Source organism: Corvus moneduloides, chromosome 21 (assembly GCF_009650955.1).
Source record: "Corvus moneduloides isolate bCorMon1 chromosome 21, bCorMon1.pri, whole genome shotgun sequence".
NCBI lineage: Eukaryota > Metazoa > Chordata > Aves > Passeriformes > Corvidae > Corvus > Corvus moneduloides.
In genome coordinates this window covers 3,201,423-3,225,225 of record NC_045496.1, presented here as the reverse complement: position 1 = coordinate 3,225,225, position 23,803 = coordinate 3,201,423, and the positions used below count along the sequence as shown (strand labels likewise).

The 23,803-nt window shown below is 49.0% G+C and overlaps 1 protein-coding gene across 4 annotated transcripts in view; it reads left to right on the top strand.

Moving 5' to 3' along the window:
* Window positions 1-23,803, top strand: part of COL5A1 (collagen type V alpha 1 chain) — a 134,411-nt gene that overhangs the window by 11,726 nt on the left and 98,882 nt on the right. For 3 of the 4 annotated variants that reach the window (XM_032130510.1, XM_032130511.1, XM_032130512.1), the window contains exon 2: window positions 18,525-18,692. In XM_032130510.1, coding sequence (XP_031986401.1) covers window positions 18,525-18,692 — 168 coding nt within the window. Of the gene's footprint in view, window positions 1-18,524; window positions 18,693-23,803 lie in introns of those variants that run through there. The other variant, XM_032130513.1, reaches the window with a different exon arrangement.

Genomic DNA, 23,803 nt, shown 5'->3' with positions numbered 1-23,803 from the left:
TTGTGGCCTGGGATGAAGCTTTTTATGGATTAAGCTGAAACATCTGCCTTTGGGGGAGTGAAATCTGCCCCGTTCTTTGCTTCATTCCAGGGTGAGATTTGGGGCCTGCCCCTGTGGGGCCTTGTGGGGTCAGGTTGATGATTTTTCTGATGGTGGCAAAATGCCCAAATTCAGTTTTATTCAATGAAAAGGCTAAAAATAGATGGTGGGGATGAGAGGGAGCTTCTGTGAAACTGAACTGGGTTCTCTGGTGCTGAGTACCAAAAGTGCCCCAGAAATACATTTCGGGGGAGCTTTCCACACTTTCCTTCCAGTTTTATTGAGCCAGGAATGGCAGAGGAGGGAGTGTGGTGCAGGCAGGTAGGTCAGGCCTGTGCAGGGTCAGTTGACACAGGATTAAATGTGAAAAATTCTTTTGGGAAGTCAGGTCTAGTTGGGAATAATCATTGGGGAGCCCTGGAGGTGAAATTACCTGTAAAGGCTCCCAGAGAGGAGGGAAGGGCTGGATGTGAGGCAGGAGCTGCTCTTGAGCTGAATTTGACCTGTAATACCCTGGGTTTTATATAGAATTATTCTATCATTTGTGCATGGCAGTGATGGGCTTACAGCTGGATCTTTTTTCCATCCATGTCCTGGTGGGTTTGGGCAGGAATGGGCAGGAGAAGGGACCAGGATGGGAAAGGGCAGAGTCCTTCCCAGACTCTCACAGGTCGGAGTCCTGCATGCAGCCGATGTTGTGTTTTTCGGGGATGATTTCTCCCTTCTCCTTGCTCTGGAATAATCTCTCAGCATGCTCGTGAAGGGATCACTCTGAGTGCCCTGTCTGCATTTTAAGGACAAAATTTCTTTTCCTGTAGCCATGGAAAGTGTCTCTTCCATCTGAGCTAGGAATGAGGGCACAGAAAATGTGCTCAGATCACTTTTAAGCTGTTGGTATCCCCCAGTACCAGGTTGTTCATATATTGCTTATTTAGCGACGAGGAGGACCTCAAAATGCTCCATGTAGCAATCAATCTTCCTAATTCTAAAATAGAGGATAAAATACACTGAGAACTCAGCATTTGCCATGTCTCCAGGTTCCCAAGTACTTTCTTCCCTCATTTCTCTCCTTTCACTGTAGCTCATCCGTGTGCTGAGTGATGCTGGGCCATGCTTGGCTGCAGGGGTTGATGCCTGCAGGTGTCATTTCCCTTCCCCTCCACCAACCACGACTTCCCCCCATTCCCAAATGATTGCAAGTGTCAGCCTGCGCTTTCCCAGATGCTGGAAGCGTGTTCCTTCCCTCAGTTACCCCAAATGCCAAACCCGGTGGGATGAGTGCCTCCCAGAGCTGAAGTGACAGGGGGATTCTTGTCTCAGTTTCACCACAACCCCGAGCAGGAGCTGAAAGGCAGCCCCAAAAGTGTGACCCCAAGCAGGGGAAAGATTGGGATTTGCAGCAGGATGGACCAGCTGTTAATGGGGAAAAATTTGGGCTTGGTAGGGAGGGAATGGTTGTGAGGGAAGGATGGATTGGGGAATCAAAGGTGAGTTTTGTCTTGGATTTCTTCCCAGCTGTGCATGGCAGCTTCCCGGGGAAGGGCCTTGCAGTTCTCCTGCTTGTTCCCTGATATCCCAGGAGTTCTGTATCCACCCTGAATCCTTTGCCCTTCCTTATCTCTAAGGAAATGATGTTGTGGGGCTTTTTATTTATGCTAATGTCCTGATAAATCCTCAGGCTCTTTGGGGATAGGAATCACCCCAAAAAAAGCTTGGACCAGGTGATCTTTGAACCTGATATTCCATAATTCCGTGATAATAATTCCTTAATTGCAGAAGCTGGGCAGGGTTGTGGAGAAGCTGCTCTGGTCAGAAGCTGGCAAAACTTCCGGGATTAATGCTGGATTTGGGTGCCCAGGTTGGGGCAGGACTGAATTTCAGCTTAAACAACTCTGAAGGAAAGCTCTGAGTTCTTGGCACACCTGGAATTTGGGGTGGGTGAGTCTCCTGTGGCAATGGAAGCAGTCACAGAGAATTCCCACGTTTCAGTCCTGGTTCTGGGAATTCTGCAGAGCTCCAGGGAGTTGCTTGGCATTTAGTGCAGCCCCTGGGTGAGAGGCAGAGTGGAGAGGCTTCCTAGGAACAATAACCCTGCCTGTGCTTCAACGTGTTTATTTTGCACCCTGCCTTTTGCTTCATTCCATGTCCTTGGAAGGGCTTTTCTGGAGAACTCCTTCCAATGATCCCTTGCATTTCTCAGACACACTTCTCCCTCTTTTCTGGTGATACCTTGCAGTGTTATTTCAGTTGGCCATTCACCTTGGGGAAATGCCAGCGGAGAACTCCCTTGCCTAATTTAGGACTCCCCATTTTTAACCTCACATTCCCAACACTCTCTGGGCTGATCCTTCCCCTTCCTCATGGCCATTTTTTTATCATCCCAACATTATCCCAGCCCTGCCTTGCTTTACCTCCCCCACAAAAATAAACGGCCCCATCTCCTTTCGCCCGCTATTGTTCCCCTCTTTTGTGCTAGGTACAGTAATGCCTCTGAGCTACCCCTGCTTCCCATCCCTCTCACAAAGAACCTCTTTTCTCCTGCCTTCTGGGGCTTTGGGGCTCTGCAAAGGACCCTTGGCTCCGGAGGAAAAGAGCCCCTGCCCTTTTGTGGCTGTCACATTTCCTCTCTCCTTTAATTAGACTTGACCCTGCTCATCTTTTGGTTTCCCTTTGACCCTGCTTTTTTCCTGCAGGGAGGGAAGTTTTGGAGGAGTTTATCAGCTCCATTCCTACCTGGCTCACACAAATCTTCTCCCTCATGGGTTAGGTTGGGAAGAACTTCAATTGCAAGGCTCCAAACCCTCCCAAATATTTCCTGTTTGTGGGGTTGCACACTTGGAGCCCAGGTTGTCTTTCCAGCTCTTTGTGTGGCTCCCACAAGTTTTTGCCTCCCTGAAGGTGTTGGTGCTGCTGTCACCACTGAAAGCAAAATATTCATGCTGGTGGCACGTCCTCTCCTCCTGGCTGGCTGCTTTTCCAAACGAAGGACCTGGCATCTCCTCATGCACCCCAGTCATGTGCTGAGACCTTTCTCCAGGTGGAGGATCTCTCTCCCTGCAGTGATTTTCTCCTCCTGCTGGGATTCCAAGGGAGTGCTGCTGATTTACCCCACGCCAGGATCTGCTCTCTGGCACAGCTGAGCTGTTTTCCCACCTCATCAATATCTCATTACTCCAAATCCCCTTTTTGCTGCTGATCAGAGCCCTGGCACTCCTCCAGGCACAGATTTGGGTGGGAAAGCATTCCCAGCTCTGTTTTCAGCAGCCAGGCTGGGGCAGCATCCCTCAGACACCTTTATCATCCATTCCACACCGTGCTTGCCCTGTCAGCCAAAGTCCTTGCAATATCTCTGCAGATCCAGCTTCAAAATTAAAAGCCTTTCCTCCCTCTGCCTGCCTGTGCTGCTGCCTTGGGGTGGGACCTGTGGCACTGCTGCCACACGCAGCGGGGGTGTTGTGGGCTGGCTGGGTTTCCAAAATCATCCTGGACTCAGCTGTCATAGAATAGAACTATTTAGGCTGGAAAAGTCCTCCCAATGCCACCACTAAACCATGTCCCAAAGTGTTCTGTCCTTCCAGAGCATCCCAGTCAGCACTGGGAGGAGATTTCTCATCCTGGTTCCTTTGCCTGGATGATCCTTTGAGTGCCAGGCTGTGCTTGGCACGGGAGAACAGTGCCACATCCTGTTTAACCTCGGTGTTTTCCAAAGCCAAACCCCGCTCTGAGGTGCTGAGCAGCTGCTCCAGGAGAAAACCTGGAGGTGAGTTTGGCACAGCCAGCTCTGGGCAGGGCAGGGAGGTGACAACAGCTTTGTGTGGATTTTTGGGAGCAGATTCCTGTCCCTTGTCTGCTCCACCAGCCTGGGGTGGTGTTTATAAGGCAATGGGGATGTTGGTGGCCATCCCCAGGGAATGACAGAGTCATCCCAGGGCTCTGCTGGAGGCTGGGAAGCTGAGGCAGCTTCTGGTGCTTTGGGAAAGTTTCTGATGCTTTTGGGGCTGAAAAACTTCCAGTTTCAGGTTTATAAAGCACATGCTTAATTAACACTTAATGACTACCGTGGGTGATTAAGGAGAGCTTTATTGGTTGCTCAGGTCAGCAGGGCTGATAATCAGAGCTGCTCAGGAGCTCACTCTTCACTCTCCCTGACTCCTGCTCGAGGCTGCTGGTGTTATCACCCTGCTTATCAGAACAGAGGAAAATTAATTCAGCAGGAGATTTTGGGAGCCTTTCAAGCAATTAAAGGGATAATGTCAAGGTAAATGCCCCGTGCTGTGGAGAGAGCAGTTGAAGAAGTGGTTCATGTGCCAGGGTATTGATTTCTTTGCTACTTTTCACTCATCTGTTTTTAACCTGCTGCTCATTTGCACCCTTTGGAAGGCTGAGAATGATGTGGGCTCTGCTTGTGCTGTACTCAAGACATGGGCAGAGAACAGATCAACCCCAATGTGTTCAGTCCAGCAAAGTGGGATTAATCCTTTGGAGCCAAAAACCTCCTGTGGGGCTGCAGAATTCAGTGCAGGAGCAAAATCCCTCAGTCCTGGAGCTTGGGACGCTGATTTTGCTGCTGGAGGTGCCCGAGGTTGTGGTGTTGGATCTTGTTTGTGTCTCTGTGCTGTGATTTCACTGCTCGGCACCCTGGAAATGAAAGTTTCTGTGTTGAAATGAGATTTTTTGTTGCCCATCTCTCAGGGCCAGGTTCTGCCAGCCTCGTTAAGGAATTGCCATGGAACAACTTGGGGTTGTGGGAAAGCAGAGCTGTATATTCCTCCTCAGTGGGATGTAGGGCCTGGAAGAGCTCTGTGGGGAGCATCTGGCTGTGCTGGGCTTCTGCACAAAAGCTCCCCTCTAAAAGCAGATTTATTTACAGAGCTGGGGGTTATTTGTTTCCCTTTGGAGAAATCAGCTGTCTGATGGCAAACAGGCTCTTCAGTGTTAACAAAAAAGCAAAATAAAGTCCAAAATACCCAGTTTTTAGTGGCCAGCAGACCAAGGTGTTGTTTTGTGCTCTTTACAGAGTCTCTCTGTAGCTGTCTGTGCCCTGGAAGCTCAGAACAGTCTGAGAACTTCTTGTTCCTCATATAAAATCCTGAATTCCTTCTCAAATTTGGCACTATTTTAGGTCAGGGGACATCAGGAAAGGGACCCTACACCATCTAAGTTACCTGCTTGCAGATAAGAAGGCAGAAGTGTAATTTTCTGGGACCACTAGGAGTATGTTTGTATAAGGATACCAAAAAAAAAAATCATTATAATCCTACAGATGCTAAAAATTGCTGTAAATTTCAGTCTGCAAATATTAAATCAAAGTCATGGCTGAGCTCTTTAAACCTGGTTCCAAGAGCTCCTGCCATGAACCAGTTCCAGGCAAGGAAAAATGAACTGGAATCAGTGTTTCCCAACCCAAGAGTTTTATTTTGCTTACAGCCCCAAAAAGATGCCGTGTAGACAGAAATACAAAGTCCTTTCCTTACCTACAGAAAAATGGGACACTGCTCACCCCAGGAATGAGGAAATCCTCAGTTGGTTCCAACAGCAGCTCCCAACACAGCATTTGTGCCATTTTCCTCTCTCCACATCCATCCTGGGGCTGGGAAGATCACCACGAGGGCTGAGGAGTTTTCTTGCTGTTCCAGCTTAGCTTTACAACCCCAGAGAATTCCATTTCTCCTTCCCCAGCCGTGCTCAAATGTTGCTTTCACTTCCATGAATCCCACCCAGAAAAGCCTCAGGAGCACAGTGAAACCTGGGGGGGGAAAAAAGAAGGAAAAAGGTTATTTAGAGAGTGATAATGAGTTTTTCAGTCATCCTTTGCTGGACACCAGCTCATGGAATAATGTGGGGAGGGAGAGGGAGCCACATCCTCGGAGCTCCACCTGCAAACTGAGGGAGCAAATGTGGTCCCTGGTCCTTCCCTGCAAGGTAGTGATGGGAATATTCAGTTTTATCTCATTTTTAATGGATGCCAAAAACTTGGAAGGGATTTAGGAACGAGCACTTGAAGCAGTGGAGAGAATATTGAGTTTTATCTCTTTTAAAATAGATCTGACAAAATTGGAAGGGATTTAGGAACCAGCACCCAAAGCAGTGATGGGAATATTGTGTTTTATCTCCTTTTTAAAATATTTCACAAAATTGGAAGGGATTTAGGAACGAGCATTTGAAGCAGTGGTGGGAATGTTGAGTTTTATCTCTTTTTAAAATATATTTCACAAAATTAGAAGGGATTTAGGGACCAGCACTTGAAGCAGTGGAGAGAATGTTCTGTTCTATCTCTTTTTTAATAGATTTGACAAAATTGGAAGGGATTTAGGAATGAACACTTGAAGCAGCGGTGGGAATATTGCGGTTTATCACTTCTTAAATAGATTTCACAAAGTTGGAAGGGATTTAGGAACCAGCACCTGAGGCAGTGGTGGGGTTTGGAGGCTGGACTTGCAGGGACCCTCTGGAGGGGAAAGTCCTCCCGTGAGACTCAGCACGAAGGGATTCAAGCGTTGAAGATCTGCTCAGATTGGTGAATTCAGCCACATTTTGTGTGGGACTTGAGAGCCCAGGTGTGCTCTGGGTGCCCAGCAGGAATTCGGGAAAGGCTCATCCCAAAAGCGGCTGTGTGAAGCAGAGAGGCATAAAGATGCCAATTCCTGGGTCACAGCCTGAAGCAGCCACGAGTGGGCATTTCTGTGCCTTTGCCCATCAATTTTCCGTTTCCCAGAGGAGGCAGAGCCATTCCTGCTCCATCCCGTTGTCCCAGTCCCCTCAGGATTTTCCCAGGGGAGCAGGAGGGCCAGGCCATCAGCCCCACTTCTCGCAGCAGCGCTGACAAGGAGAGCTCAGTGGTTTTTATAACTGTCATTGGCCCCTAATTAGATGTTTGATGCCAAAGTAACGATCATAAAAGGCTCTTTATTTCAAACAAACCCATGTGAATAATTATGTAAATATTTGTCTGGGCCAGGCTTGGGTTGAGTCCTGGGAAAGCTTTTTGGATGAGGATCTTGGATATTTCTTGTTGGCTTTAATAGGAGCATATTTCAGTTTTTTAGATGCTATCTTTGGGTTTGAGTCCTCCTGGGTGGATAATGGGAGACCTGAAATGACATCTCAGCTCTTAAATGCAGCAGATATTTCCAATGTCCCAGTCACCTTGTAACCGGTTTAATAGGGAATATCTGAAAGGAGGGAAGGGAAAGAACATGCAGCTGTGACCCGAATTTCTTAAAATCAGCCCTTTGTCCCCCCTTGAAACCCCATTGTGGCAGCTGTGGGTTCCAGGCAGATGAAGCCAGGATTTTATGGGGATATTGGTGAGGAAAGATCCACCAGCTCTTGGAAATGGCAGCGAGGGATGGGTTTTGGGGTGGCTTTGCTGCCTGGGAGAGGTTTAGATCCCCATGGAGGGGTTTGGATCCCATGGGAAGGGTTTTCATCCCCGTGGAGAGGTTTGGATACTCATGGAGGGGTTTGGATCCCCATGCAGAGAGAATTGGATCCCCACAGAGGGATCCAAAACCGTGCAGAGGTTTGTATCCCATGGAGGGTTTAGTGTCCCCATGGAGAGGTTCGTATCCCATGGCAGGTGGGATGGGGAGGGAGGAGCCGGCTAATTAGCTGGGTAATTAGCTCTGATTTGGCTCCTGAGCGCTGTTTGTAATGCAGATGCCGCTCAGGGGAGGTTAATGGGGTTGCCTTTCTCCCCTAATGACCGAGGAGCAGAGATCACAAAGCTCTGTCAAGGCTGAAGAGGAGTTTCCTGGCGCTGCCCTAATCCCTCTGGATGTGCTCGGTTAATAGGAACAAACCCTCTCCCTGGGCCAGGGGATGGCTGGGGAGGAACCGCGGGATTTGAGTGTAAAAACCCACCAAAATGTGCCATTTCGGAACGTGGGCAGCAGGGAAATACACCCTGTACCCGTGGTTTATTTATAATGGGAAATGGGGAAGGAGTGGGAGCTGGATGTTGTGCTTGGATGAGCCTCTCCTGCATGTTTGGGATCACCAGATTCTATATTATTATAAAAAACCTCCACTGGCCTAAAGTAAAATAACATTCCCCGGTGATGTTCGAAAATAAATCCGTTTAAACACCTAATTGGGAGCAAGACCTGCTGGATAAATGTGGATTAGAAGTGAGAAAATCCCTGGGAACGGGGAATTTAAGTGGTGAATGTCTCCCTGCTCCCAAAAACATCCCTTGAGGGCATCTCAGCTCCTTGGGGGCTGAGAATGGATGGAGCTCTGGTTAATTCTGGGCTTTTTTTCCTCCTGCTCTTCCCTTGAAAGCAGCACCTGTGTGGTGCAGTGTGGGTTATATAAACTCAGGAATTAATGCTCCGGAGAAAACTTTGGGAAACAAGCTTCAGAAACACTTTTCATGAAGTCAAGCAGGTATTAATTTGAAATTTGCTTGCTGGCTGTATTTTTGAGGAGAATCAGATATGAACTGAATGCTCCGAGTTGGTTGGTTTAAGCATCTGAGGGAAATAATTGGTTTTACATTTCTCTCCCCGTGTCGAAATATTGGAGTATAGGGTAGGGCTGGAAATAATTCAGCGTTGGGCTTTTTTCAAATCCTCAAATGAAATATTTTAAAATGAAATTACTTCTGCCTGCTCCCATTAACTTTGCAGACAACTCAAAAACCTGCAGTGCATGAAAATGAGTCTTTAGCTTCCGAGTTCCTGTATTTTTGGGAGCATCCCAGCCGGGTTTACCTGGGCATAGGGCAGTGCCCCGCGGGGGATTTGCTGCCTTTGAAGTGGTGATGTGATGTGCGAGGCCTGCCTTGGGCTGGGTTTAGCGGGCTGGAAGTGATGCTGATTCTGCAGGTGCTTGTGTTAATGTGATTAATTAAGCTCAGGGCTGGCCCAGCCACTCGGCAAAGGGCTGGGCACGGCTCTGGGAAGGCTGGAGAGAGGGGATTATCCCACAGTCGTTCATGTTCCCCCGAGTTTTGGCTGCTTTTCCCAGGTTTGTTGGTCTAGATGAAAGATGCTGCCTGTCCCTCTCGTCCCCTGTGTCCTCACACCGCAGCTCCAGCCGTGGCTGTTGGCACATCCTGCTCCGATTTCTTCAGCATCTCCCACTTTGAGTGCTGCTGGAAGATGCTGAGAGGGAACAGAATCCTTTGCCGTGGTGTTTTCCTGGGCACAAAGTTCCATTTAAAGGTGGCTTTACGATCCTTTTTGATACCCCTGAAGTGTCGAGAGGCGCGGTGTTGGTTATCCCGTGAGGCTGCGGGCTGCTCCTGTTGGCTCCTGGAGCATCCTGCTGTGCTTCCCCTGGCACAGGAGTGGGGGAAAAAGCCCAAATTGTTGCTCACTCTGTTCCCAAAGTGCTCTGACACCCACGGAGGCTGCTGGCTGCCTGCCAGCGTCCCATATAAACCCCACAGGGATGGGCTGGGATTTCCTGGGTGGAGGATAACACTCTGTGTGTAGGATGGCTCCAGCCTGGTGCAGTTCCCACCCCAGTGACACCCTTGGGATGCAGGGAGACCATCAGCCACATAAAACGAGCCAGAGGGCTGCAGGGAATTGATTTTGCAGGAAAACTCCGTTTTAGCTGGTGAATTTTGTTCCTTTTTGGGAAGTTTTGAGAGAGGCCATGAGGAGGAGGCTGCTGCTCACGCTGCCTCTGACAAGGCTCTTAGGCCAGGTCTCCTTTGCTCCTTGCCCTTCTCTGGGAGATGATCCTGCCAGCTTTGGATGCTTCCTTGCAGGAATAACTGTTCTGCACCCCATTAAAACTGATTGCAAAGCTTCTTGTTGATCTTCATGTGCCGCAAGCTCAGGCCCTAATTAAGCCTTGCAGGGCTTTAAGTGGTTGATTATTACAAATTGCTTTGAAAATGTAGCTGCTGTCCCTGTGCCAGATTGTCTGGGAACACTGGGACTCTTCAGAGCAAAGATAAAATGTTGAAATTTCCTCTTCCACCTTCAAGTGCACCTGAGTCCATTGCTTAGGAGTGAGTCCCATGGCAGTGGAGAGAAACTGGGAAGAATTTATCCCTAATTTCCCATCTAAACCTGCCCTCTGTGGGTTCAAAGCAATTCTCCCTTGTCAAAAGTCCTGGAAAACCTCAATGTTCCACCTGTAGAGGAGGTGCCAAGGTTTTCCTTGGGAGGAATGGAAGACTCCTCGGATGTGATTTCCATCTCTTGCTGGTCCATCTCCACGTGCTCCCTGAGGGCTGAGGCAATCCAGGGGCCTTGCAATGATTTTAAAGTGGGATTTTATGTAAAAAAGCAGAGCCTGGGGGTGGGAGGGACAGGGCTTGCATCCCTTTAGGGCTGGTTTTAAGGAGCTGCTCCTAAACCCAGCTCCCTGTAAGAGCTCTCAGTGAATCATTCCAAAGATGGGGTCCTGCTCCATCATCGTTTCCATCTGTGGAGCTGCTGAGGGTGTGAGTTCGGAGCTTCCACAGCTCCCAAAATTCCAGCCTCCATTCACCCTCAGTCGTTCAAAGGGCAAGACTCCTGCCAGTAAAGAAATTTGGGCTGGAACACTTCCCAAAATGTCACAGTGACCCAGAAATACTTGCTCCATGTGGAGGGGGGAGCTTGGAAAGCTCTTCTGGATCAGGGCTGGCTGGGATGGGACAGGATGGGAGCAGCCCCGTGGGCAGGGTGGGATGTGAGGAGAGCAAGGACGGCCCCTGGAGCTGGTGATTCACCTCATTCCTCCGATCCCGCTGTCAGGGCGAGCTCCTAAAAATTCCCAGGACGCTGAACAGTCACTGATGTGGGTCAGAGGGTGACACGGCTTCACTCGGGCTCTGCCCTAAAAGGCTTTGTGCTTTTCTTGCTCCATGGATGGGGCTTTTCCTTCAGCAAGGAAGAATTTGTGCCCTGGACCTGCCTTGGGGCCAACTGGGGAAACCCAGGGAGAATCCCACTGATCCCTGCCCACGAGCAGGGAAAGGGAAATGCTGTGCGCTGCCTTTGCACCCTCAGACCTGCCCTTTTAGGGACCCCACCACCCTCTTCCCCTGTCCCCTGGGGTTTTCTCATTGCTTTTTCCCTGGATTTGTGGTTATGGGGGGCAGCAGATCCTTGAAAGTGGCAAAATACCCGGTGTGGGTGCTGTTGTCCTGGAGCAGCTGCTGTCCCCAAGTGTCCAGGGATGGATTTGTCCCTTGGCTGGGCAGGGACATGTCCTGGCTCCCAGGCTGGCGTGGGACAGGGATTTTCCTGGCCGGATCTGCTCCAGGAAAAGCCCATCCTCCTCCTCTGAGCCATCTTTTTACTGATGAATTCTTTTTTTCCTCCTCCCAGGGGAGAATCCCAAATCCTCAGCTCTTAAAATGTGCGGAATTTTTGCTGCCCTTGAACAGGGCTGGGATTTCCCCCCAAATCCTCAGCATTTGCCTGATTTCTGGGCATTGTATCTGTAAGTTTTGCATGGAATTTGCAGCAGATTGTTTAATTATATTCCATGAAGGAAAACCTTGCTCTTTGCTCACTGTTAGCTTTGTTAGAAACCCAAATGATTGATTATTTTTAAAAAATTAATTAAAAAAAAAGGATTTCTGCTCAAAGGAACAGGGATTATTTGATTTTTTTTTGAGTTTAATGGAGTCTCTGAGCTGCTCCAGTGTCAGTTCTGGGTTTCTTTCTTTTCCTTTTGGGATTATACATAGGATCCTTCCAATCTGACCCTGCACAATGGTTTCCTTTGTTCCCAGTTGGGACTATTTGGGCTTTTTTAAAAGAAAAAATAAATAAATAAGGGGATGTCATGAGTCATTGGTGAAATATTCTGCAATCTGGAGCAGTGTGAATTGACACAGCTCTGTGGAAGCTCTTGGGAGGAGCAGATGAGCCCTGACCCCTTCCGTAGCTGGGTTTTATTTATTCCCTCTATTCTGCCCCTTCCTAGGGAACAAACTTCAGTCCTGCAGCTCGCATTCCTCGATTCTCCTGCTTAAAATGCCTTTTCTCTTTGCCCAAATAAATAATTGTGGTTTATTGGGCTGCTGGGGTGCTGAAGAATTTAAGAGGCTCTGTAAAGCCCATCCAAAGGATGCTGGAGCAACGGCAAGTGGTGCTTGATATCCCTATTTTGGGCCCTGGTTTTTATTTTAGCCTCTGCCACCCTGTTTTAGTCAGTTATCCCAGGGCTGCAGCTGGGTCAGCTGTGGTGAAAAGCGTTTAGATAAGGAGTCAAAATTGTTGAAATCCCAGAAGCCTGAAAAGGAGACTCCCAGCTCCATAAAAAAAGCATCACTAAGGGGAAGCAGCTTCCAGTCCTCACTTATTTCTTGTGCATCTGACACAGGAACTCTAGGGATAATAAAACAGAATATACCTAAATTAGGATATCATGTATAAATACCTCTTTGTATTTAATTCCAAATCTAAGCCCAGATGTTCCTGTCAACCTCTGGGGAGTGAGAAACCTGGAGCCCAGGGAAAGGGCTCTGCCCTTCCCGGGTCCAAAGGCAATAACTGAGTGTTTATGTAGGGCCAAGAATATCTTGGAAAAGTGCTTAAAGAAGCCAAGGCTGGTAGAGCTGGAAGGGGAAGGGTTTTTTTTGGAACAATGTGGAGCACCAGTCCCTCTGTCGTGGGAATTCTCAGCTCCCTCATGGAGGGACCCCGACCTTGGATGGGTTTTCCACGTTGGGATTAAAGCTTTGGGATCACAGATGGCTCCTTCTGTCCCTCAGCAGCTGCTCTGACCCCTCATGCTTTGGGGTTCTGCTGGAAAACACCTTTTCCCTTAAAAATATGGAATAGCCTCTGTGTGAGGGTGGGGAGGCCTGGCACAGGCTGTGCAGAGAAATCGTGGATTCCCCATCCCTGCAAGAGTCCAAGGCCAGGCTGGATGGGTTTTGGAGCAACCTGGGATAGTGGAAGGCATCTTGAAATTCTTTTCAAGGAGATGCTGCTCCTGAAATAATCCTTATTCCCTTTATTTGCTGTCACTGCTTGCTGGGAGATAAACGACGAATTTCTGTTGCTTGTTCCTATAAGGAGGCTTTACATCCCAGCAAATCCACATCCCTGCTGCTGGGATGCGAATCCCCAGCCTGGTGGGACTGGTGGTAAAGGATGGGGAAGTTGCAGAGGGCACCTGGAATGAGCTGGGAATGGTTATTCGTCCTTCACCTTATGGCCTCAAACCACTGCACATCAACCACAGCGTGACTGAGAGCTGCAGCATTAAGTCCTGAAGGGCTTTGGGATGTCCTCTGGCTGCTCCAAAAGTGAATATGGAAGAAAGTTCTCCTGTTCCAGGCTGCTGACCCCTCCTGCAGACCCCCAAATATCTCAGTTGTGGCATTAACAACAGGGCAGCTGTGCACAGGAAATTTGTGTCTCAAGATGAGTTTTTTCCACTTTGAAGGGTGGTGGAAGGCAAAAAATTGAAGAAAGATTCCAGGAAATCCCATAAATTTTGTCACAGAATCCCAGACTGGTTTGGGTTGGGAGGGACCTTAAAGCTCATCTCATTCCACCCCTGCCATGGGCAGGTTCATAGACCAGCTTGGGCAGAGCTCAGCTTTAGAATTCCCTGGAATCCAGACCGTGCTCTTTTTAGAAGCCTGGCTTTTCCTTTCGTCCGGTGCTGCCCAGTTCACTGCACTGGGAGAACTGGGACAACACAGGGAGTGTCTGTTCCCAGCACTGGTGATCCTCAGGAGCTGCAGCCCTCAGCTCAGTGACAAGTTTAAACACTGTGGCTTTCCTCGGGGATCAGCATTTCATTAACGACCTTGAAAAATGCGATTTGTTTGGAGGTTTGGTGCCCGTGATTCGGGAATTTTTCACACGCTGGGAACACAGAGATGCACAAGTAACGCACAAGTGACTTACAGCGGTGCTTTGGGGTTGTTCAAGAGCTTTGCTTCAGGTGTTAAAAATTATTATTACAGGCATAAATACGGCTTAGATTAATGACTGCTGGCTGAGGCTGGGATTTGCAGAGCAGGAGCTGCAGCTCCATCTTACACCGAATTTCAAGAGCAACATTTCCATTGGGTTCTTGGGATTTTCTGGGGGGTTTTTTTAGTGTTTTGGTTTGTTTGGGGTTGTTTTGGTTTGTTTGGGGGTTGTTTTGGTTTGGTTTGATGTTGTTTTGTCGGGTTTTTTTGAGGGGTGAATACTATTTAACTATTTTCCTGATTTTCATGCTGCTCCATCCTCCTTTTAAGAGCATCAAGCTGGGGAGCTGGTGGTGTGTGCCCTCTTTGGGCTGACTCCCTGAGCCCGTGCAGCAGTGCTCGAGGACAGGACAGCATTCCCCGTGGGATGCCGTGGCCAGGGAAGATGGAATTAGGAGGAAAAACCAAAAATTAGGATGGGAAATCAAATAATTTAACTTTTGGATAATGGTTGAGTGGAGAAAGCGTTTCCCTGCCCTTCCCTGCAGTGGCTGAAGCAGAGCTGGTTGTGCTGTGCTCTGTGACTGACAGGTGTAATGGATTGAAATAAAATCCTTGTTTGTTATTGCACATATCCTGAAGGAGCAGCAGGGTTTAAGGCATCTTCTCCTCTAAAAATTTGTCTTAAAGAACAGTCAGGGGAAGGAGAGTTGGAAATGGGGTTTGCTCCTGGGCAAGGGGGGTTTGGTGGGCTCAGATATCCACTGGTGGATGTTAATGCCGGCTTAAATTCTGGTTTCCTTTGGAGTTCTGGAGGGATTTTTCTGCTCTTGGCTGAGTCCAAGAGGGTGGTTTGGCTGTAGTGGTGGCAGGTGGATGGCCAGCCCAAAGCCAGGGGTTTGTGTCAAAGAATCCTGCTTGGTTTGCTCTAATATTGAAAGGAGAGAGAGAAAAAGTCTCTGTTGGCCACTGCTGGGTCAGGGCAGAGTGATAAACTTAATATCAGCAGCCTCTGATCCAGGTTTTAACAGGTGTTTAAGGAGCTGGGAATCAGGTGATCACAGAAAGGTTGTGGTTAATTGTGGTGGTGGAGGAATTGGGGATTTAATTCCTCTTTTTGCCACTGTTGGTTCCTCATTGAGTCATTCACAGAATCACCAAATCACAGAGTGGTGAAGGTCCCATGGGCAGGGACACCTTCCACCAGCCTAGGTGGCTCCAAGTCCTGTCCAACTGGCCTTGGACACTTCCAGGGATGGGACAATCACTTTGTTCCCCATTTCCCTGGAAATGAAAAAAAGCCAGACTTCTGGCACTAATTTTTCTCCCTCTGTCCCTTCCTCCAGTGCTCTGCACCGTTATTTCTGCTCTGGGCATTGCAGAACCTGCTCAGACCCTGCCTTCTCTGCTGAGTTAAAATGGGAAGTCAGGCTCCTTTTCGGTCTTAATCAAGGACTTTGCAGATTGTTGGGGCAACCTCTGGTCTGATTTTGGTAAAATTTGGGGTGTTTGGGGTTTGTCTCTCTGTGTGCTGGGCATATTGACCCAGCAGGGGCTGAGCTGGTGCCTCAGGGGAGCTCTGTGCACCTCGAGCAAAGAATGTTCCTGTGTGAGATGCTGCATAGGGATGTTATTCATGACACAGAGAGTGAAAAGGAAGCTTTCATAAAGCCACAGCTCGTTCAGCTCTCGGCTGAAGGCCAAGCCCAGAGCAAACCTGTAAGAAATCCCCTGGAATTCAGTCAGTCAGGTCTCTGTCCTCCTGTGCACGGTGCCCTTGCAGCTCCTACAGGAGATTGCTGCGCTTGGATTTGGAAAAATCCTGGTGGAAATAACTGAAGTGCTTGGCTGGGCAGGAGTGAGAGCTGCTGCTGTGTGCAGCTCATCTTTGTGGGCAGGGCTGGGGCTTTTCCTGCTGCTGAAATGCTGCTCCGTGATGAGGGGGCTGTGGGGCTTTGGCTGGCTCCTCACCTCCTCTCTGATTTCCAGGAGAGGTGGGACACTGGGAGCAGAGGATTCCCTCTCCTGCTGGTCACCTGCCTGCTTTTCAGTTGCTTTGTGCAGCGCCAGACTGGTTTTCTACTTTCATAGCTCGCTCTGCCCTAATTCATCATCGTTCTGGAGGCACAGAGGATCTTCCTGGGGAATGAAGATGAATTGCCGTGTTTGGAGGCAGTGCAGGTGCCTGGATCGTCCTTTAGGGATGAGAAGTGCTGCACCAGGGCACTGGGGGTGGGTTGGGATTGCTCAGAGGGCTCCAGACAGGGGCTGGAGCTCCAAACCTGTGGCTGGTGGGCTCCTGGAGGGGTTCCAGTCCCCCGCTGAGGCTCCATCACTTCCCTGTGACCGCTGCAGGGGCACTTTCGCCCGCACAGGTAAATCCATGCAGAGGATGGATTCCTCTGCAGATGTTCCTATTCCTGCGAGCACCTCTGGATGTGCACACAGAGCTCCAACCCCCCACACCTGGCATGGGGACCCAGCTGATGTCAGGAGTCTGGAATTCACATCTCTTCCCCTTGCCTGTGCCTTTCCCCCCCTTCTCCTCCCTAAATAAATGTTGGAGGCAGCTTAGGAGCTGGCTGCTCTGCAGCTCTTGGAGCACAGGGTTGTGACTGGAAGCAAGGATGGAGTTTTATTGCATTTTGGTTGCCTGAACACGACTCAGGCTGTAGATGTGCAGGTATTTTGTGTGGAATAAAATGTAGTTGAAGGCAGCGGGAGGATCCAAGTGGCAAGGATAGCTCAGACAAACGTGTCATCCATGCATGGCCTGATGAGGATGAGGGATGAGGAAATATTCCAGCTGTTTGCTGCTCAGGCCAGGCTCCCTCAGCTCCTTTATTATCTGCACTGTTCCCTTGGCTTTGCCATGTGTTTGTAATCTCTCATGGAGGGCCCAGTTTCTCAGGATTGTGGAAACTTTTCAAAGCTGCCTAACAATGGACATCAATTTTCCGTGCAAACATTGGGCTGAGCTTATTGGTAACCAAAACTTGTGGTATTGGAAAAGGTCTGTCTGTGCTCTTTCTTCCCACTGCTGCTTGTGCTCAGTGCTCGTGGACACGGTGCAGCCCTTCCCCATGGATGCAGCCAGGTGGGATGGGGAAGAGAATCAGAAAAAGGGAGGAAAAAAAAGTAATTGTGGGTTGAGATAAAGGTGGTTTAATAGGTAAAGCAGGGCAAATAAAGCAAGGAATTCTTCTCCCTCCCCCTGGGCATGGAAAGCAGGGCTTTAGCACAGATAATGATTTTTTTGGGAAGACAAACACCGTCAGTTCAAGTGTCCCCCTCTTTTTCCCACTCTCCACCATGGCATGGAATATCCCTTGGATCAATGTCCCCTCCCAGCTCCTTGTGCACCCCCAGCCTGATGAAAGAGGAACAGAAAATCCTTCGGCTCTGTGCAAGCCCTGCCCAGCAGTGATGAAAACATCCCCGTGTTAGCAGCCCTGTGTTCAGCCCAAATCCCAAATGCAGCCCCGTATCAGCTGCTAGGATGAGATTTAACCCTACCCCAGCCAAAACCAGTGCAGCCCAGTTTGCTTTGGGCCCTGCTGGACTGGTTCATGTTTCTGACACCATTTGGCTCCAGCTACCGAGTCAAAATTCAAAATAATTTCATTTAAGGGTTTAAAGTCAGGTCTGGCTGTTCTGCTTCTGGAGCCTCCACCTCTCCTGAGGTGAGCAAGAGCAGATTAGGAAGTTAATGAGATGCAGATTCAGAAGCTAACAAGATGCTTCACTTGCATGACTTAATTGATGTCCCAGAGACCTGAACATCTGGAGGTGAAGCTGCTCTGCCTGTGCTGGTGTGGGATGTCAGGCAAGGTCTCCTCATTAATTAAAACCTCAGGATCAGAGCCTAATGGGATGTGAGTGAGGAAAGGAGCCTTTTGCTGCACACCATGAATCAAAACTCAGGTTTTTTCCCTTTTCTGTAAAGCACCTGTGGGGTTTTGGCCATCCAGCTGCACACTTGGGTGCACTGGTGGCTGTGCAGGAATCCTGGTGTCGTGGGATACCTGAGGAATACCTGGTGGCAACTGCCTGGGCTTGAGCTGCCTGAGGAGGACTTGTGCAGCATCTTTGCCTCCTCGCCTTGCTTCGTATCCCAGAACGTTCCTTGTGGGTTTTCCTGTCATCCCAGCCACTGTGGGTTCGTGTGTGATTGTTTTGCCTGATCTCTGTCCCTCGAGGGAGCCTTGCTCAGGTGTTTGCTTCCAAATAACTTTTTGCTTCAGCCACCTTAAGCCAAAAGAACGGGAAGGTTTGTATTGGTGTGGTGGGAAGTGCTTGGTTTAAAGCCTTTCCCTCAGATCAGGAATTTCCTGCCTGGTGCTTAATCTTCAGGATGTACTTGAGTGATGGAGGCTGGGTGAAGACATCCAGGACAATCCAGCTCCTGGGACAAACAGGGCAGTGCGTTCTGCCCCCTGCCCTGGTGCAGACAGCTGCTCTGCTGCTCCTCTCTGCCCTGAATTAGTGCCTTTGACCACGGCCCAGCTCTGCAGCTGGCATTAACCTTGTATTGAAAGCAGATTTCAGCTGGCTTTAAGGCTGTGGTGATTGATTTGTGTGTTGCAAGGCTGATTTGGAGCCGAGCAGTGCCACTCCTGTTGTCTCCTAATTCTTCTTTCTCCTTTTCTGTTTGCAGCTGAACCCGCAGACCTCTTGAAGGTGTTAGATTTTCATAATTTACCTGACGGTATCACAAAAACCACAGGGTTTTGCACAAGCAGAAGATCTTCAAAAGAAGCAGACGTTGCTTACAGAGTAACAAAAGATGCTCAGCTCAGTGCCCCGACAAAGCAGCTGTATCCTGGTGAGTCCAGCTTTTTCTTTATCCCATGGAAGTGTCTGATCCTGTTCTCTGTGTAATTCCTTCATTTCCCCAGCGTGTTTGCAGTGGCTGTGCTGTTTCAGGGGGCTGCAGATCTCCAGCCACCAAATAATATCCTTTTATCACTGTGTCTGCACGAGGTGGTGGCTGTCACTGCACAAGATGTGGCCAGTGCCACATCTGCTCCCTCCCAGACTGGAAAGTTCCTCCTCCTCATTCTCACAGGGTGACACCCAGCTGGGGACAGAGCCCTGGAGGAGGCAGAGGAGCACAGGCTGTGTTTTGTTCAGTGCCTGGGGAGTGCCAAGCACAGTGGGGTCTGGTTCTGGGGCTGTGGTGTCTCTCCTAACACAAATAATCACCACATAAAAATAACAGGCTGTCCCACAGGAACAGATGTCCCGAGGAAAGTTGTTTGAAGGGATGGGAGGCTCGTTAGAGGAAGGCACAAAGCCCTTGAGGAGCACTGACCATTTTATTGCTGCCTGAGTTGAATTTTTCAGGCCATGGCATAATCACTACAGAGTCAAATGTGTTCGTGAGAGGAAGCTGTGGACCCAAACTCCTCCCTGCCTGAGAGATGCAGTCACCACCCAAATCCTTCCTTCCCAAGCCTTCCAGGTGTCCCTGTTTCACCTGGGGGAATGCTGGGATGCTGGAATCAGGCATGGCAGGACTTGGTTTGGTGAGAAAAGCGCCTTTGCTGAGGCAGGTTTGGCAGGCGGCAGAAAGGAGATGCTTGTGCCTCCTGTGGGAGGCAGGAGGGGATTTAAGCAAGGAGGGCACACACGTCCTCCCTCAGTGCTTGGGAGGGGATGAATGGATTGGCTAAATCCGAGCTAATGGGCTGTGCCACCAGCAGTGCTTCTTAATTAACCAGGGCATCCATCAGCCCCAGCCTGGCAGAAGCACAAATCAAGACTTTGAGGCTGGGCTGGGGATGTGCTTCCAACCCTCCCCTCCTGCAGTTCCCTCGTTGTTGAGGTTATTTTCAGCCTTCATTATTATCCTGCTGTGACAATAATTACATTTAATCCGTGGTGAGCAGGAGCACAGGCTGTGTCTCACCTAAAAACTCAGCCTGACCTGGAGATAGAGGAGTGCAACGTGTGTCAGGCTGGACATCATTGCAAGGCCAACCCTTAGCAAAGGAGCTGCTCAGTCTGGCCTAAAGCTGGGTTTAAGTGTCTGCGGAAGGGCAAACCAGACCCTAAATTTGGCTTTATTGCTGCCCAGGGCAGGAAAGTTCTATCTGATCACAGATAATTTCACAACTGCACAGGTTGTGCCTTCATGTCACGTTCCTGAAATGAGTTAGAATTTTAGGCCTGGTGTCTACAAGCTCAAAAGTGTTCAAAGGAAATGGTTCCAGTTTGGAATATCCAATTGGAGTGGATCTGAGAGCTTGCCAGAAGTTTCTGTAGCTACTGTGGAGTCTTGCCTGGTCATTTTATGTAACAGAAACCAGCAAGAAGTGAAGATGTAAAAACAAGGCTGGAATATTCTGGCTGATTATTTAACAAGGGGATTGGATCACAGCAGCTCTGACCTAGGGAACTCAAGCATGGAGAACTGAACCCTGGTCCCAGCAGGGAACTGGATCCTGAGAGAACTGAATCCTGGTCCCAGCAGGGAACTCAGCATTGTAGAAGATTTTCTTGGTTGTCTCCTACCTTGTTACTTTTATATCCTCACCCTCACCGAGTTCTTGGCTTGCATCTTCCTCGGGTGAGAAGATCTGGATGGATTTATGGAGCAGCTTTTCCATCATTTCATCACCTGGGCAAGCACGGGGTGTTTGAAGCAGCTCAGTCCCCCTGGAAACTTGCAGAGTCATTGAGGCTTCTCTGCTGCTTGCTCAGGAAGTAGGGAAGAGCCAAGCGAAGGACTCCCAGTGTTTTCCAGCAGATCCACGGATGTTTCCTCATCTCCTTCACAAGATGTGACTTCAGCTCCCGCCCCCAAATGAGAGAGGGGATAAAGATAACAAAGTAATTGCAGGGCAGCTTCCCGGGGGAATGTGGTTTTAAGGCTTTTGTGTCACCAGGAGGGTGGGTCGGAGCAGAACTTTCCCTCTCTGCTCTGGAGCACCCTTGGCAAACGAGCTCTGCACAGAATATTTTGTGCTAATTAGAAGTTGCTGCTTTTCTAAGATGTAATTTCATGGGCTTTGCATTCTGCTGCCACAGCCATCAAAGCAAGATGTATGTGTGTGTGTATATATATATATATATATATATATATAAAACTTGTTTTTTCAAGCTCAAAAGAGTGAGAAAAATCTGCTGAGATGCTTTTTGCCCCGGCTCCCTAAAGAAGTCCTGCTTCCCAGCAAAATCTGTGCTCTTCCAGGAGAAGCAAGAAAGGCCAGGGTTTCAGTGGCAGCCAGCAAAATGTCATTTGTGTGCTCCCATCAAATTTGCAATTGTCATTTGCCTTCTCAGAAATCTCTGTTAGAGCTCGAGCAGTCACCCCTGAGGAAAACAGGCCATTGCACAGTTGAGAGTCTCCTCAGATGAAGGAAAAGGCCAGAAATTGGTGACACCATTGGAAAACAGCTTTCCTTTGAAGGGGAAAACTTTAAAGGCTCTGGAAATGCCACCTTCTCGCTTTGTGTTTGTGCCAGGAATGGGATCAACTCCCTGCTTTTCCTGATTTTTGCTATCCAGCAGCTCAAGCTTTCCTGCCCTTCCCAGATCAGGAGCAGGACTGTGTTTTAGGCTGTGTTTGGGTATGCCTGGATTAGGAGGAAGGTCACAACTTGCCCTGTTCAGAGCCCACGAGGTTGTACAAGAGCCTTTAACCGTGCTGCTCGAGAAAGAAGAGGCTCAGCCTCACTCCGGCTCATCCATTGGAGCATCCCACGGATTCAACCGTGCCCACCCTGGAGCTCCTTCAGCTTCAACAGGACTGGGGGCTCCCCCCCATGCTGCTGCCTTGCAGGAGGTCCCTTGGAGCAATTTTGAAAGGCGCTGGCCACAGGGTGGGAGGGGGATGCCGAGCCAGAGCCCGCGCTGGTGCAGCGCTGGATGCGCAGCATCTCACAGCGTGAGCTTGTTTGAGGAGTGAATCAAAGAGGAGGACTCCATCCCAAAGCCTTTGTTGGAGGGATGTCTCCATTGTTTTGGAGGGATTTGGGTCAATTTCTCCGTGCTTGGTGTATTTATGATGATGTATTTATCAGTATTGGGGTGGGTGGGGATGTGCTTTCATCCATCTTGCAGCAGCCTGGGTCATTTCTGGCTCTGACAGTGCAGGCATTGTTATTTTGCCAGGACAGCAGAGCAGTAACAGAGTAATGTCAGCTATAATTCATCCATTATGATTATTTGGGTTGAGAAACTCGCATCACCATGGAGACATTTTGATAATAATGAAAAAAAAATTAAAAGCAGCTTTTTAATGAGTTGGCAGCTTGTCCGAGTTGAAAGGTACTGTATTGTGGGTTCCTAATGAAATTTTGGACATGAACTATTTTACATAAAAGGCCCAAATCTGTAGGCTGTAATTGGAGCCAGGAAGGCATATGGTCCTCTCTCAGTGCTCCAGGAGGGTTTGTGCACAGGGGAGGGGGATAAAGCTCAGGGCATCCAGTGGGAGGCACCAGAATCGGGTGCTGCTTTTGCCAAATATCCGGGGCTGTGTCCTGGCGATAAATCAGGCTATAATGGCATTTAATTCCTGACTGGGAGGCCTCTCTGCAGAGTGCTGCTTTCTGCTGCTTCCCAGATGTTATTTACCCAAGGTGAGGGGGGTTAACTTGCTGGAAAGGTATCCTCAGTTATCTCCCTTTGCTCTGTAGCAGTTCTGGTTTTGGTGCAGCTCCTGCCTCATCCCCTTCCTTGCTGAAGGCAGATAAATACATTTAAAACATTTCCTTCCTAAAAATTTAAGCACCTCCCAGGCAGAAGAGGAGGAGGATGAGCTCAGGACCTCTGTGTTTGAACTCCAGCTTTGCTGTGGTGCCAAGAACTCCCCACTGCCACGTTCCTCATCCCCTCCCTGAGTCAAATCCCCTTGGGATGCCATCTAGGAAAAATCTAAAGTAGTGAAGAAAATCTATTTGAAGCTTCTGGGCACTGAGCTTGATGCTTTTTGTGGTTTATTTGGCTGCCCATCTGCAGTTTAAACGGGATCCCTGTGTCCCCTGGGTGCCACCAGTGCCACACGTGTCACAAACCCCACGGTGGGGCTGCCCCACTTTGCTCTGCCCTGCTGTGCCTGAAGATTTCTCCAGAGGTACAAAGCAATCCTTGTTTTGGAAAGCCTGGACCTCCAAGAGGAGATTCCCTGCAAGGCCCATGCTCTGAAATGCAGCATCTGAGGGGGTTGTGTGTATAATTTGATCAAGAAATCTTCTTTAGGAGTGCTCCTGGTGGTTTTTAAGCTGCCCTGTTTGGGGTGTGCATCCAGGATTTTCAGTCTGGGCACATTTTTTTCGGTCTGAGTGGCAGAGAAAGCCAAACAGAGGAGTTTGGGTTTCTGCAAGAGGGTGATGCCCAGATTGACTCGAAACTGTAGATGTGTCTGTCTGGCCTTGCAGATTGACCATGTACTGACAGGATTTCATGGCTTTAATCCTGAAAACCTTGCAGAAATAAAGACAGAAATCACCTGTGATCAGACCCAGTTCTTTCCTGAGAGGAGAAAAAAGCAGGAAATGAGATGCTGTTTAATAAGCAAACAAATTAGCATTTTCTACTGATTGCCAGATTTATTTCCTTTCTCAGATTTTTTTGTGTGTGTCCACAGCAACCCTGAAAGCCAAAACCACAAATTCCTCTGTTCTCATCTGGAGTGGACAAGTCCTGATGCAATTCCCTACTCCCTTAAACAAAACCCTTCAAGATTGTGTTGATGCTTGATTTCCTGTGTCCCTTTGGCATCTTAAATCCATTTGGAGCCCCCCCCAATGATGTACATAACAGAAAGTTTTTGCCTTGTCTCCTAAAAAGCTTTAGGGGAGCTTCTTGAGGAAGGGTTGGGTGCAAATAATACAAATTTAAGCCAACTTTTGTAGAATTTCTGTTTCCTCAGCACAGGGGTTTCACTCCAGAGTATTTGGGGAAAAGCCAGATCTTCACCTGGCCCTG